Source organism: Neoarius graeffei, chromosome 1 (assembly GCF_027579695.1).
Source record: "Neoarius graeffei isolate fNeoGra1 chromosome 1, fNeoGra1.pri, whole genome shotgun sequence".
Classification (NCBI taxonomy): domain Eukaryota; kingdom Metazoa; phylum Chordata; class Actinopteri; order Siluriformes; family Ariidae; genus Neoarius; species Neoarius graeffei.
In genome coordinates, this window is record NC_083569.1 from 83904902 (window position 1) to 83921084 (window position 16183).

The following is a 16183-nucleotide window of genomic DNA, read 5'->3' on the forward strand; positions in this document are numbered from 1 at the left end:
ACAGCTGCTTCAATATATACAAAATTCAGCTGCTTGAATCCTCAACCATGCTGCAAAATCTACTCATTACTTCTATACTGCATGGCTACTGGTTTTAGCTTGGATCCAACACTAAAACTATGACTACTAATTATTGTTATATTTGAATGTGAAACTGAGAATTTTCTTTTTTAAAATCTTTTATTATTCGTTTTTCCTTTTAAAACCAATTCTTTTACCTTTAACTTTGTCACACTCCAGGACTTTCCCAAAAGTCTGAAAAAGCTCCTTCAGGTCTTCTGTGGTACACATGCCACTCAGATTACCCACAAACACTTTGGTGGAGTGGAGCGGCCGTCCCCGGGACTCCTCCACCACCAGGTTACGACCTTTGAACTCTCGGCCATTGAGCTCCCGAATGGCACGCTCAGCTGCCCCTTCTCCCTGCAAGTGAACGAAGGCAAACTGCCTAAGGACGCTGCAGCTCACCACTTGGCCATAGGCCTCAAAAATGGCGGACAGTTCCTCTTGTGTGGTGTCCAGGGCCAGGTTCCCCACAAAGAGCTTCACTGTGTGGCCCTTATCCATCACGCTGCAGAGAGAGGAAAAGGAGAATGATGGAAAAGAGCACTTGTCGTAATGTCCCACTTGGTATTAGCTAAATCTGCATCATTTAATCCAAGCATTAGTGTGTGTTTAATAAACTTGTATCACACTGACTGTGGTGTTCATGTTCAACATTTCCTTCTTCAGCTCCAAATAATCTTGCACACATCTTTAAAATTAGACCAGAAACTGAACCTCAAGGGTCTGTCTTTGGTACCTTTGACACGATGTTTTTTAAACACATTTAAAAGGTTCATATTTGGATTGCTATGGTTGTATGCTTAAGGGGAAATTTACAACTGGACATTCAAATGACATTCAAATTCTTCACAGCTATAAAGACAGAAATGACGGCCGTATCATATCAACTCGGACTGATAAAAAGTGGACTTTGTGCTCATCTTGTTTTAAAAATCCCCAACAATCAGAAATGTGGAATTCCTTTCACCATGCACTCCCAGTCCTCATGACTCTGTCTGTGGTTGTGTTACTGCAGTGCCAAAACCTGCCCTGCCACTTCCAATGGTTCCTGACTAGGTTTTAATACCGGATACAAGCTTAAAAAAAAAAAAAAAAAAAGAGGGTGATAAAACCAATAAATAACATTCTAAACCACATGACACACCAGTCACACTTGTGTATAACTACATTGACACTATGGAAATGTTAGCGATTTCAGGTAAGAGAAAGACAGAGAAAGAGACAGGGCAAGACAGAAAGACAGACAGCTCAAGACTGTTAGAGATATATCTATCGCCACAGAGATAAACAGGAAGAGACTGAAAGAGACAGGTAAAGACAGGAGGGAGAGATGGGAAGAAGAAGAAAGATAGAGGGGTCATTTTATGTCAGATCAACAGAGGCCTCCCGACCAGATTTGCTTCATACTTTATTTCCAAATAACATCATTGTATCCAATAACTCGTGTGCAAAATCTTCAGCTTCTTTCATATTATTTATTTAGGCTTTAAAAAGGGGTTGTAGCCTTTTGATTTATTCATGCTACATGCTTTCACTTTTCAGGGATTGTTCTACACTACTCAATGCCAAAATGTGCATATTTGCCAAGTTATGGCTTGCTGAAAATTGTATAAAAATCTTTTACTGTACCCTCACACAGAACATCAGATATTTAAAATATTTATATATACTCACTTTAGAGTACTTTCTTAGCAAATAGGTGCATTTCCGAAAGAAATCAAATTCATTCTGATTTATGAGGCATTCAAAGTGTAAAAAAAAAACAACCCATGCCCATTTTTCAAGTGAATATCACATATGTATGGTAAGTCTACCATTAAAAAAATAAAACAAAAAAGTCTGAATTAGTAAATACACAAAATATGAAGTTAGTACCTTGAACCAAACTATATTTATTAAGGTATCAAACATGACATGTTTAATGACAAATGGAGATTCTGCAAAACCCCGTTCTACAACCCCAATTCCAAAAAAGTTGGGGCACTATGTAAAACATGAATAAAAAACGAATGTGAAGATTTGCAAATCATGGAAACCCTATATTTCATTGAAAATAGTACAAAGACAACATATCAAACATTGAAACTGAGACACGTTATTGTTTTTTGAAAAACATATACTCATTTTGAATTTGATATCAGCAACACATTTCAAAAATGTTGGGACAGGGGCATGTTTACCACTGTATTGCATCACCTCTACTTTTATCAACACTCTGTAAACGTTTGGGAACTGAGGAGACCTACTGCTGTAGTTCTGAAAGAGAAATGTCATCCCATTCTTGCCTGATATAAAATTTCAGTTGCTCAACAGTTCGGGGTCTCCTTTGTTGTATTTTCCACTTCATAATGCACCAAATGTTTTAAATAGGAGACAGGTCTGGACTGCAGGCAGGCCAGTTTAGCACCTGGACTCTTATACTACGGAGCCATGCAGTTTTAATATGTGCAGAAAGCAGTTTGGCCTTGTCTTGCTGAAAGAAAGAAGGCCTTCCCTGAAAAAGATTTTGTCTGGATGGCAGCATATTGCTCTGAAATGTGTAGATATCATTCAGCATTAATGATGCCTTCCCAGATGTACAAGCTATCCATATCACATGCACTAATACACCCTCATACCATCACAGATGCTGGCTTTTGAACTGTGCACTGATAACAAGCCGGATGTTCCCTCTCCTCTTTAGCCTGGAGGACATGGTGTCCATAATTTCTAAATAGAATTTCTACTTTTGATTCATCAGACCTCGGGACAATTTTCCACTTTGCCTCAGTCCATCTTAAAAGAGCTCGGGCCCAGAGAAGGTGGCGGTGTTTCTGGATATTGTTTATATCTGGTTTTAACTTGCATTTGTGGATGCAGTAATGAACTGTTTTCACAGACGATGGTTTTCTGAAGTGTTCCTGAGCCCATACAGTGATTTCCACTACAGACACGTGTCTGCTTTTAATGCAGTGTCTCCTGAGGGCCTGAAGCTCACAGGCATCTAATGTCAGTTTTCAGCCTTGTTTCTTGCATACAGAGATTTCTCCAGATTCTCTGAATCTTTTAATGATATTACGGACCATAGATGATGTGATCCCCAAATTCTTTGCAATTTTATATTGAGGAACATTATTCTTATATTGTTCCACTGTTTGCCCTCACAGTCTTTCATAAAGCATTGAACCCATCCCCAGCTTTACTTCTGAGAGACTCCACCTCTCTGGGATGCTTTTTTTTTATATCCAGTTATGTTACTGACCTGTTGCCAATTAACCAAATTAGGTTTTTTTAGCATTACACAACTTTTTCAGTCTTTTGTTGCCCGTGTCCCAACTTTTCTGAAACGTGTTGCTGACATCAAATTCAAAATGAGCATATCTTTTTCAAAAAACAAAAAAATTTCTCAGTTTCAACATTTGATATGTTGTCTTTGTACTATTTTCAATTATATATAGGGCTTCCATGATTTGCAAATCTTTGCATTCTGTTTTTATTTATGTTTGGGCCTTTCGGCCAGCGGGGGATAATAAAGATTGTGAGGGAAGTTGATTTCAGAAAGTAACCACACCTTGATGAAACTGCCAAAGTTCAAGTTTGTTAATAATCAAGGGCATAACTCTGGTAAAATTTGGCCAAATTAAACGAAATTTCAATATGCATATAAGTGTCATATAACAAAGCCTTCTGCCAAGTTTGGCTAAATTCCTCCACAAATTGTGAAAGGAGTTGATTTCAGAAGAACATACACCCTGATGAAATTGTCAAAGTACAAGTTATTTAATCAAGGGTCAAAACTCTGGTAAAATTTTCACAAACGAAAATAAATCGCAATATGCGTATTACTGTCATATAACAAGGCCTTTTGCCAAGCTTCAAGAAATTCATTCAAAACTGTGAGAGGAGTCGATGTCCACAGGCAAGCACACCTTCATTAAATTGTGAAAGTACAAGGTTGTTAATCAAGGGCCACAACTCTGGTAAAATGCGACCGAATTGAACAAAACAATAATATGCGTACCACCAACATATAACAAGGCCTTCTGCCAGTTTGGTGAAATTCCTCCACAAATTATGAAAGGAGTTGATTTCAGAAGGAAAACACACTTTCGTTAAATTGTCAAATTATAATTTTGTTCATCAAGGGCTGTAACTCTAGTAAAATGTGACCAAATTTAATGAAATTACAATATGCATATTACCAACATATAACAATGCCTCTTGTCAAGTTTCATGAAATTCCTCCAAAAATTGTGAGAGGAGTTGATTTCAGAAGGTGAGTACTGTTCCTGGGATGGACGGATAGAAATCACCACTACATAATCCCCCTTCAGGCCTTTTGGCCAGCAGGGGATAAAAACTAGCTGCAATTTCAGGAAATTAAAAGCTTTGAAAAAAATAGTGTCTACTTTAATAAACTGAACAATGCACTGATGTCCTTTTCCAAATCCAGTGGAAGTGTAACTTCAACAAAACAAACTTCATGCTAAAACTATAATGAATTTCCTGGTTACACAGTTATACTTAGTGACCATATAGGACACTATTATAGAAGCAAATTACTTATACTGTCTTATCACCCAGATGAGGATGGGTTCCCTTTTGAGTCTGGTTCTTCTCAAGATTTCTTCCTCGTGTCGTGTGAGGGAGTTTTTCCTTGCCACCATCACCACAGACTTGCTCATCAGGGACAAAATTAGCTCATGTTTAAAGCCTTTAATTTTCTGTAAAGTTGCTTTGTGGCAATGTCTATTGTTAAAAGCGCTATACAAATAAACTTAACTTCTGCCTGCCAGTTCGTATCAAGTGGGGCATCACTGATCTGCACAAAAAGGACCCAACAGATCTCCACTCTTCTGAGCCAACTGCTAGTCTCAGACCATGAGGATGCATAAATGTTACTTGTACATCTCGTTTCTCCTCCGATGTTGCAGGAATGTTGCCTATCCACCACTTTTAGTCATGCATGCATACAGCACATTTCCCAGGAACTGTATCTGCAAGACAGATACCTGGTTACACAGCAGATTGTTCCTTCACTTGTAGACGATTACCACTCAAATCCACAATGAAACCAGGGCCATGTGACACCCTGCTGACGGTTTGGCAGAATGTCCATTTGTAGAAAAATATGCCATGTTTGATACCTTAATAAATATAGTTTGGTTCAAGGTATGAAATTCATCTCTTTTGAGTTTACTAAGGCTTACGTCATAGCCTATGATTCAGTAGGTTCCACCATTGTACAGTTTCCATACATCAAACTTTATATCATACCAAAGTTTATTAGATCCATGTCACACAGTGTGGCTTGTAAACATATGAGATTGCTGAAATCTCAAGTCTGTAAGCACCATTATGGAAGTGCATATTATCAAAAATTTAAACAAAAAAGATAAGCTAAAAAAATTGCACGCTAGTTGGTGGGTTCAATGATATTTACATAAAGTATGAAGCAAATCCAAGAAAAGGTCAGTCAGAAAAATTTCCAAAAATCTGTTGATTTGACATGGAATTAGCCAGAGAGACAGTTAAAAAGACAGCTACAGACAGATAGATAGATAGATAGATAGATAGATAGATAGATAGATAGATAGATAGATAGATAGATAGATAGATAGATAGAGACAGATCCAGAGGTAGAAACAAAAAAGACAGAGGGAAAGAGAGAGACAGACAGGTAGAGGTGGAAAAATGAAAGATAGTGAGAGGGAGAGAGACAGGTAGAGAGGTAGAAAGAAAAAGGACAGAGGGAAAGTCTCAGAGACAGACAGGTAGAAACATGTGTGAGAGAGACACATGTGTACAGAGAGAGAGAAAGAGACAGACAGGTTGAGAGGTAGAAACAGAAAAAAAACAGACAGGGAAAGAGTCAGAGAAACAAACGTGTGTGTGAGAGAAAGATATTCAGAGAGATAGATGGAAAGGTAGAAAAAACAGAGAGAGATAGAAATAAAGAAAGACAGAGGGAAAGACAGACAGAGAGACAGACAGGTAGAGGTGGAAACATGAAAGAGATAATGAGAGAGAGAGACAGGTAGAAAGAAAAAGGAGACAGAGGGAAAGAGTCAGAGAGACAGACCGGTAGAAACATGTTTGTGTGTGAGAGAGAGACATATGTACAGAGAGACAGAGATAGACAGGTTGAGAGGCAGAAACAGAAAAGAGACAGGGAAACGTGTGAGTGAGTGAGTGAGTGAGAGAGATATTCAGAGAGGGATAGACAGGTAGAAAAACATACAGTATATGAGAGAGGGGTAGAAATAAAGAGAGACAAACAGATAAAGAGATCGAGAGGTAGAAACAGAAAAAAGATAGAGGGAAAAAGAGACAGGTAGAAATGTGGGTGTGAGAGAGAGACATATGTACAGAGACAGAGAAAGATAAGACAGGTTGAGAGGTAGAAACAGAAAAAAAGAGAGGGAAAGAGTTAGAGAGAAACATGTGTGAGAGATATTCAGAGAGAGAGACATGAGAGAGGAGTAGAAATAAAAAGACAGAGGGAACGAGTCAGAGAGACAGACAGAAAGACAGACAGAGGTAGAAACAGAAAAAAAGACAGGGAAAGAGTCAGAGAGACAAGTGTGTGTGTGTGTGTCAGAGAGAGAGAGAGAGAGAGAAACAAACAAAGAGAAAGAGGAAAAGACAAACAGGTAGAGGTGGAAACAGGTGTGTGTGTGTGTGTGAGAGAGAGAGAGAAAATAAAATAAGAGAGGGCAGTCAGAGACAGATATACACATAAAATACTGCAATTTGATGACGCAGCGCTACAAAGTAAACAAGCTTTCTCTTTCCTCTGAAGAAGTAAAAACACGAGCGAAGACAAAAACCCTATCAATAGCATTTCTTTATTAGTTAACAACTAAAAGCCCCCAAAAAGGAAAGAATAGGAAAATAAAAACAAAAAAAAAGCAGTGAATAGCCGTTTCCTGAGCACCATAAACACTGAGCTTAGCATAGCGCGGAAACAGAAAAGCAACAAGAGACACCAGATTGTGAGAATGTTACAATTTCCACTCGCCACTGTGTAACACTTCCTACTTCACTTCCGGGCGCTAAACATCTCACTAAACCCAAACACGGAGCCCAGGACATTGTTCTGGCGGATTCTGTTCCCTCTCCGTTCCCCCAAATCACAGAAGGAGTGAATGCGTGAGGGAGATTTTAGGGATCTCCTCCTCTCGCCTCGGTCGCATTCAGTTTAACCCGATTTAATGATCTGATCTATCACCTCAAATCACACCAGAAACCATCACACACACACTCTGTACATACAAGCTGTTAAATATTTAATAAAAATAATAAGTGTGAAGAGAGAAACGGAGAAATCTTCCATCTTACCCAGGCGGTACAGGATTTCAAAATGGTCGGTCTACTTCCGCTCTTCATTACACACACAGAGAGAGAGAGAGAGAGAGAGAGAAAGCAAGCAAGCTATTCCATTCATGATGAGCATACACAAGACAGATACAGCTGCGATTAGAAGTTTACATACACAGACATGAACATGGCAATATTGGGCTTTCAAAGATTTCTATTAATTTAATTTAATTTGAAGCCTGGTTGGATATTTGACCACTCTTTTTGGCAAAATTGTCGAGTTAACTTAAATTTGTTGGATTTCTGGCACGGACCCAACTTTTAAGCACTTATAAGGACTTGTTTTCCACAAACAGCTCTGATGCGTATTGGGGTCATTATCTTGTTGGAACAACCAGTTTTATTCTATCCACATTCACTGGATATGAGCAATCGCACGCTCTGATTGGCTACTCTACTACTAGGATATCAGCTCATATTACTGGGTTTCACGTGACCTCACATCCGCCTCGTTAGTTATTCAAAACTTTAGCTGGTGGTCTACCAAAGCTCAGTTGACAAAGCATTTGTACAAAGAAAGTGCATTGCTTGCATGAAAAATGCCTTACGCTTGCGTTGTTTGAGGTTGTTCGAATCGATCAAACCGTGAAACTGATAAAAGTTTCTTCAGGGTTCACCATGAACTAATAAAAAAAGGGGTGAACAAACACAGGATTTCACAAAAAGACGTCGAGAAAGATGGCTTTTGAACCTCTCACCGAAATCAAAGGGAGCCGAGTCGAAGCATGCTCGAGTTTGCACAGGCCCGTTTCAAGCTATTTGGGGGCCCTAGGCAAAGGGGGATCTGGGGCCCATAATTATCCCCCCTCGACGAAAGGCCTTATGGCCGCCTACCCACTGAAGACTTAATAAATAAACATCACATATATTGTAATCATTCTTACGATTTTTACTTAATAAATGAACTCTTTACATTATTATAAATAATTATCAAACCCAATTAAACACAAGAATAGACAAAATATATATACACACACACACACACACACACACACACACACATATATATATATATATATATATATATAATCAAATATGAAAATAAGACAAAGTAATATAAAATGTGCAAATAACACAACACTAAATATTTACAGTATATTCACAAGTAGAAATAACTTCAAATGGTGATTAAATGATTACAAACATGAATAAGAATCTTAATAAGAACCAGCACACACAGAAAAGTGCAAAAGGTATAGAAAAACACAAAAATTTAAGAATACACAACTAGAATCATGGGCAAAATGTCTAAAACTGCTGCTTGCGGGCTTTGGCTTCAGCAAAGGCAGCCACAATACCCTCCATGTCCAAAGACCTGTGGACATCACATTCAATTGACATCAGTGCCAGTCTGGAGAGCCTCTCTTGGCCCATGGCGGACCTCATATAGTTCTTAATAAGCTTCAGAGCTGAAAAGCTCCTCTCACTTGAGGCAACTGACACAGGAAGTGTAAGAAGTAAATGTAGTGCAATGCTTAAATTGCGGCGATATTACACCATGTAGGTACATTCAGTCCGTCCCTTTAAGAAACTACATTTCCCATCAGCCCACTTCCGCGTTGACCTGCGTCACGCCGGGGCGGGATCACCAACATCACGTCCTCCATGAAGGCATAAATAATGGAACAACGCTTCCGCTCTTTCTCTCTCTCATCCGGATTCCAAGCCATCTGGATGCACAAAGAAATACCCTCCACCAGAAAACCAGATAAGACGTCTTTTTCTTCTCTTTCTTGCAAGATCCATGATTCAGCGCGATTTCTTTGTTTACCACTGGCCATGGTAAAAATCCAGAATCACATGATTTTTAAACTCAGTTTTGAGTTACAACCGGTTTTTCATTTATTCATTAAGTACGTACGACTGCAGCTCAAAGCAGTTAATTTACAATTAGGAGCGACCAGAATTCCTCCTGATTGAAGCGCTGTGCACATTGTTTAATCAGAGACTTTCTTTTCATCACGAGCGACCGCGCGTCGGACCAAGAAATTCTCTGCGCTTTCTATAGAAGCAACTCAGCCTCTCCACGTAATTCCCTGTGCTTCACGGAGATCTTCACAACGGTGAAAAACTCCAAAGTCTCGGGACATCTTCTCATAATCTCACGTAGAAGCGGGATATGGAAGTAAGACTTGGCATTTTTGGGCATAATAAAACCTAGTCTTAGGAATTAGCTTTTATTGAAATAGTGTGAATTTAAACTCAGGTTTAATTGTTTACACTGTTCGACACGCAGCATGTTGAATTGATGATTGTTATATTTTGTTTTAATCTCTCAATTGTTTTAATAGATAGGCTGTGCATGCTTCTCTTTATTCCTTACTAATATCCTCAATTTCATTCTTACACATCTTGACCTCATCAAGATTTCAGTGAATTTAGTCGTGTTATGAGCTAGCTTCCCTTTGTCTTAGCTTAGCCACACAAGGTTAATCTAGGCCTACCCAAACACATGGTCACCCACAAACACACCTTAGCTAGGCCATAGGGCCTTTCACAGGCCACACACAAGCACACATTAGCAACACAAAGCTAATCTAGGCCTCACCACGTGGTCAACTCCTCCCCCACAAACACACGTGGAGTTAGCTACAAGAGCTAACCCTCTTGTAGGCCACACCCAAGGTCTCTCTCTCTCACACACACAAACATATCTTAGTTAGCTACACAAAGCTAATTCTTTTGTCTTAGCAACCAAAGCTAATTCTTTTGTCTTAGCAACCAAAGCTAATTCTTTTGTGTAGGCCACACTCACACAAGGCCTCTCACACACACACACACACACACACACACACACACACACACACCTCACTGTATATATTTCAATCTGCTATTATCTATTTTTATCTTTGTTATAATAAATTCATTTATTATTGAAACTGTGTGTTTTATTTGTGTTCCAATATCTTTGAAGTTCCCGATCTCCCAAATAATTCAAAAAGGTGCAGATGATTTATGTAATATGATAAGTGATCATAATTTGGAATATACCATAATTTAGCTGTTTGGTAATTTATTATTAAGCACCACAATTAATGGTATTAATTAATGAGACTGATTCCATGAGTGATTTAATGATAATATGAGACTGATTCAATGAAAACGATTCAAATGAGACTGATTCAATTTAATTATTAACCTTCAGATTTAATGAGACTGATTTAATGAGATTGATCACTTAATAATTACCAAATGCACCTACAAACAATATGCCCCATTCCCAACGTTATAGTCCCAAACTAACTCTGACTATGACATTTTGATAAACACAATAAGTTAATCTGGGAGAAGTTGACAGTCTTTCACCTATTTGTGTGGCACATATTAGAATTTTTAGCCAGTCCTTGCAAGTTTGTAAGCCTGTTGTGCATGACAACGTTTACATCACTGTTATAAACACTGTCTACAAGATAACTACCATTAATGTAAGCTAGCTACCAAATTTGCTTGTCGACTCGCTTGGTATTAATGAGTGTGTACATTCTCACTTAACAGTGTCTTGTTTTTTTCTGTCTTCCTCTTCCCTTTTCTTCTTTCTCTTCTGGCTCCCTGAGGGGTAATTTCGCTTCATATTTGATTTTGGGGGTTTTTTTGCCGTGGAGCTCTGACTGCAACCACTTGACTGGACGGAGATGGGCATTGAGGGGTTGACAACAGACTGTCATTGCACTTTTCAGCCAAAGCATGTAGGGAGGCACTGTTGTGCATTAGGGGGCCCCCCTTGGAACTAGGGTATTTCAACAAGTGTCATTAGGTGCTGCGCTGCCGCGCTCAAAAAGTTGTCGTTGCTATTGAATACATAACCAGTCGTTCGGCAGTGGGGGCCCTTCGAGGGCTGGGGCCCTAGGCAATTGCCAAGTCTGCCTACCTTGTTGCAATGGGTCTGAGTTTGCAGTGATCACTCGGTGAAAGGTTTGTATATCCCTGTCAGATACAGTGGTGTTTGAAAGTTTGTGAACCCTTTTGAATTTTCTATATTTCTGCATAAAAATGACCTAAAACATCATCAGATTTTCACACAAGTCCTAAAAGTAGATAAAGAGAACCCAGTTAAACAAATGAGACAAAAATATTATACTTGGTCATTTATTTATTGAGGAAAATGATCCAATATTGCATATCTGTGAGTGGCAAAAGTATGTGAACCTTTGCTTTCAGTATCTGGTGTGACCCCGTTGTGCAGCAATAACTGCAACTAAACATTTCTGGTAACTGTTGATCAATCCTGCACATGGGCTTGGAGGAATTTTTGTCCATTCCGCCATACAGAACAGCTTCAACTCTGGGATGTTGGTGGGTTTCCTCACATGAACTGCTCGCTTCAGGTCCTTCCACAACATTTCAATTGGATTAAGGTCAGGCCTTTGACTTGGCCATTCCAAAACATTAACTTTATTCTTCTTTAACCATTCTTTGGTAGAATGACTTGTGTGCTTAGGGTCATTGTCTTGCTGCATGACCAACCTTCTCTTGAGATTCTCTTGACATGGACAGATGTCCTGACATTTTCCTTTAGAATTTGCTGGTATAATTCAGAATTCATTGTTCCATCAATGATGGCAAGCCGTCCTGGCCCAGATGCAGCAAAACAGGCCCAAACCATGATACTACCACCACCATGTTTCACAGATGGGATAAGGTTCTTATGCTGGAATGCAGTGTTTCCCTTTCTCCAAACATAACGCTTCTCATTTAAACCAAAAAGGTCTATTTTGGTCTCATCCATCCACAAAACATTTTTCCAATCACCTTCTGGCTTGTCCACGTGATATTTAGCAAACTGCAGATGAGCAGCAATGATCCTTTTGGAGAGCAGTGGCTTTCTCCTTGCAACCCTGTCATGCACACCAGTGTTGTTCAATGTTCTCCTGATGGTGGACTCATGAACATTAGCCAATGTGAGAGAGGCCTTCAGTTGCTTAGAAGTTACCTTTGTGACCTCCCGACGATTACACGCCTTGCTCTTGGAGTGATCTTTGTTGGTCAACCACTCCTGGGGATATTATGGGTGGTGAGATGTGGTGAGTAGGATCCACAAGCAGAATACAGACCAGTAAATCCAACAATAAAATAGATTTAATAGAAGTAAAGAATAAACCAAAAATAATCCAGAAAAAACTAGGGACAAAAAAGCGAGGCAGGCAAGGACAAAAAACACTAGCATAAAAAATAGTCCAGACAAAAAACTTGAGACAAAAACGTAGCACAACAAACATAAAAAAGACAAAAACGTAGTGCAAAAAACTGACAAGAAACAAGCAAAACGGAGAGCAAAATCCAAGAAGCAATAATGGCGCAGAGACGATGTGAAAAACCAACGAGACGTTCTGCCCCTTCTGAGAACAGCCTTTTTATACACAGCAGAACAAACCAGGAAGTGAATGGCAGCAAGATGGAAGTCCTGTCCCAGATCCGGATTAGCGCTGAACTGGGAGATAATAAATCTCTGGAGTGGAAGTCCGGGGTGGAGCATGACAGGGGAGGGTAACAGTGGTCTTGAATTTCATCCACTTGTACATAGGGGATCTAGGATGTCCTTGGCCCTGACCCAACTTTGTTCCTCAGGTCCATATCCCTCCCAGTCCACCAGGTACTCGACTTGGCCTCCTCTTCGTCTTGAGTCAAGGATCTTATTTACCTGGTAGATGGGCTCTCCCTTGAGCTCAAGTGTGGGATGTTCCTGGGCCGGTGTGTTGCTGGCAAGAGGTCCCGGGATAGCAGGTTTTAGATGTGCTACGTGGAAGGTGGGAGATATTCGGCTATGTGGGGAAAGTTCGAGATAATATGCAACTTCGTTAATGCAAATGTATTACCTTGAATGGCCCAATGTAACATGGCTGAAGTTTTCTATAGGTGTTGTGTTCTTGTAGGTTCTTTGTTGCTACCTAAACTCTGTCACCAGGGGAAAAGTTCAGAGTTTCTCCTCTATGCTTATCCGCATATTCCTTGTACTTGGCGCAAACTGTTATAAGACACTGATGAACCTCTTTCCAGACAGCTTGACTGCATCTGAACCAGTCGTCAACTGCTTGCACCTGGCTAGGAGTGTCGTCCCAGGGGAACAAGGGCAGTTGGTAACCGAGTATGCACTGAAACGGCGTTAACTGGGTGGCTGAGTGTTTGAGTGAGTTTTATGCATACTCGGCCCATGGAAGAAAGTGTGTCCAGTCCCCCTGGTTAGGCATGCAGTAGATTCTTAGGAAACAACAGATTTCTTGATTTGCTCTCTCTACTTGGCTGTTAGACTGGGGGTGATAGCTTGACATGAGGCTTACCAATACGCCCAACCTTTCCATGAAGCTAGTCCAGAATTGTGAAATGAATTGAGGGCCCTGGTCACTGACTATATCCTCAGGAATGCCATAATATCTGAAGACTTGTTGAAACAGCAGTTCTGTGGTTTTAGCGGCTGTGGGGATGCCCAGCAATGGGATGAGTTTAAGTGCTTTAGAAAACCTGTTGATGGTTACCATTATGGCAGTGTTTCCTTGAGATGGCGGGAGGTCCGTGATGAAGTCAATGGCTAAGTTTAACCAGGGTCTCTGGGGAATCAGGAGGGAGCATAATTTGCCTGCGGGGGGTGTTCTCGGGACTTTAGCTTGGGCACATTCAGAACATGAAGCGATAAACTGGTTGATTTTTGTGAGCATGTTCTACCACCAGTACTTATTTTTCAGTATTTGGTAGTGGCGGGAGATGCATATGCCCAGGTGATGATTTGGCTGCGAAGGTGCGCGGGTACATAGAGAAGGCCAGGTGGGAGATGAATAGGACAGTTTTGTGGCTGTGACTTCCTTATTTCTTTGTCCAGTTCCCAGGTGATGGATCGTATGAAGCACTGTGGAGGAAGGAGATTGTGAGATACTGAGTTTTGGAGAGATGGACCGAATGCCCTGGACAGTGTGTCTGCTTTAGTGTTCTTGGAACCTAGACAGAATGAAATTGTGAAGTCGAACCTGGTGAAGAACAATGCCCACCTGGCCTGACGTGGATTTAATCTCTTGGCTTTCTTGAGATACTCCAAATTCTTGTGATCCATGAGGATTGTCAAGGGGTGAGTAGCCCCCTCTAACCAGTGCTGCTATTCCTCAAGGGCTAATTTGATAGCGAGGAGTTCTCTGTTCCCCACATCATAAGTCCTTTCTGCTGAGGATAATTTCTTAGAAAAGAAGACTACTGGATGTAGCTTGTGTTTCTCCCCAAAGCATTAGGAGAGAATGGCCCCAACTCCAGTATCAGATGCATCCACTTCAACGACGAACGGCTTAGTAGGGTGAGGATGCTGGAGTATGGGAGCCGAGGTGAAAGCGAGCTTGAGCTGATTGAAGGCTCCCTCTGCAGCTGAGTTCCATTGTAGACATTTAGGTCCCTTCTTCAATAATGCTGTTAGAGGGGCTGCTATGGTGCTAAAACCCCAAATGAACTGGCAGTAGAAATTAGCAAAGCCCAAGAATCACTGAAGATCCTTTATGGACTTGGGTGTCAGCCAGGAGGTGACGATGGATACTTTGGTCGAGTCCATGCTTACCCCTTCTGAACTAATAATATAGCCAAGGAAGGAGATCTTACTTAGATGAAACACATTTCTCCACCTTTACGTAGAGGTGGTTCTTCAGTAAATGTTTGAGAATGGCTCTGATGTGTTCCTGGTGACTCTTGATATCTGAGGAGTATATCTACAGTGGTGCCTGAAAGTTTGTGAACCCTTTAGAATTTTCTATATTGCTGCATAAATATGACCTAAAACATCATCAGATTTTCACACAAGTCCTAAAAGTAGATAAAGAGAACCCAGTTAAACAAATGAGACAAAATTATTATACTTGGTCATTTATTTATTGAGGAAAATGATCCAATATTACATATCTGTGAGTGGCAAAAGTATGTGAACCTTTGCTTTCAGTATCTGGTCTGACCCCCTTGTGCAGCAATAACTGCAACTAAACGTTTCCGGTAACTGTTGATCAGTCCTGCACACCGGCTTGGAGCTCATTCCTCTGTATAGAAAAGCTTCAACACTGGGATGTTGGTGGGTTTCCTCACATGAACTGCTCGCTTCAGGTCCTTCCACAACATTTCTATTGGATTAAGGTCAGGACTTTGACTTGGCCATTCCAAAACATTGAACTTTATTCTTCTTTAACCATTCTTTGGTAGAACGACTTGTGTACTTGGGTTCGTTGCCTTGCTGCATGACCCACCTTCTCTTGAGATTCAGTTCAAGGACAGATGTCCTGACATTTTCCTTTGGAATTCGCTGGTATAATTCAGAATTCATTGTTCCATCAATGATGGCAAGCCATCCTGGCCCAGATGCAGCAAAACAGGCCCAACCATGATACTACCACCACCATGTTTCACAGATGGGATAAGGTTCTTACAACCCCGATTCCAAAAAAGTTGGAACAAAGTACAAATTGTAAATAAAAACGGAATGCAATTATGTTGAAGTTTCAAAATTCCATATTTTATTCAGAATAGAACATAGATGACTGTGGCAGTGGGGGCGTGGTCAAGCGCCGGTCTGTGACAGGAGGGTGGAGCCAGGGAAGGTGAGTGGCAGAATCGCTACACCTGATGGTAATTAACCTGTGTTTTGTGTGTGTTTTCCCAGTAAACCGCTCCCTATTTAAGGAGGCTGAGAGAGAGCAGAGGGAGCGCGACCCGGGATTGGAGGCAGAGTGTGTGTGTATGGGTGTGCATGTGCTTACGCTGCTTCAACTGAAAAGTTGGAAAAATAAATAAGCCTTCTCTACCT

At 40.5% G+C, this 16183-nt stretch overlaps 1 protein-coding gene across 2 annotated transcripts in view; it reads right to left on the reverse strand.

Annotated features, from left to right (window-relative positions):
* The window catches only part of rbm14b (RNA binding motif protein 14b), a 33753-nt gene extending 26288 nt beyond the window's left edge, over positions 1-7465 (reverse strand). For both annotated transcript variants that reach the window (XM_060941162.1, XM_060941083.1), the window contains exons 1-2: positions 7387-7465; positions 219-571 (exon numbers count right to left, since the gene is read on the reverse strand). In XM_060941162.1, coding sequence (XP_060797145.1) covers positions 219-567 — 349 coding nt within the window. In that variant the 5' untranslated portion in view covers positions 568-571; positions 7387-7465. The remainder of the gene's footprint in view (positions 1-218; positions 572-7386) is intronic.
* Positions 7466-16183: the final 8718 nt, after the last annotated feature.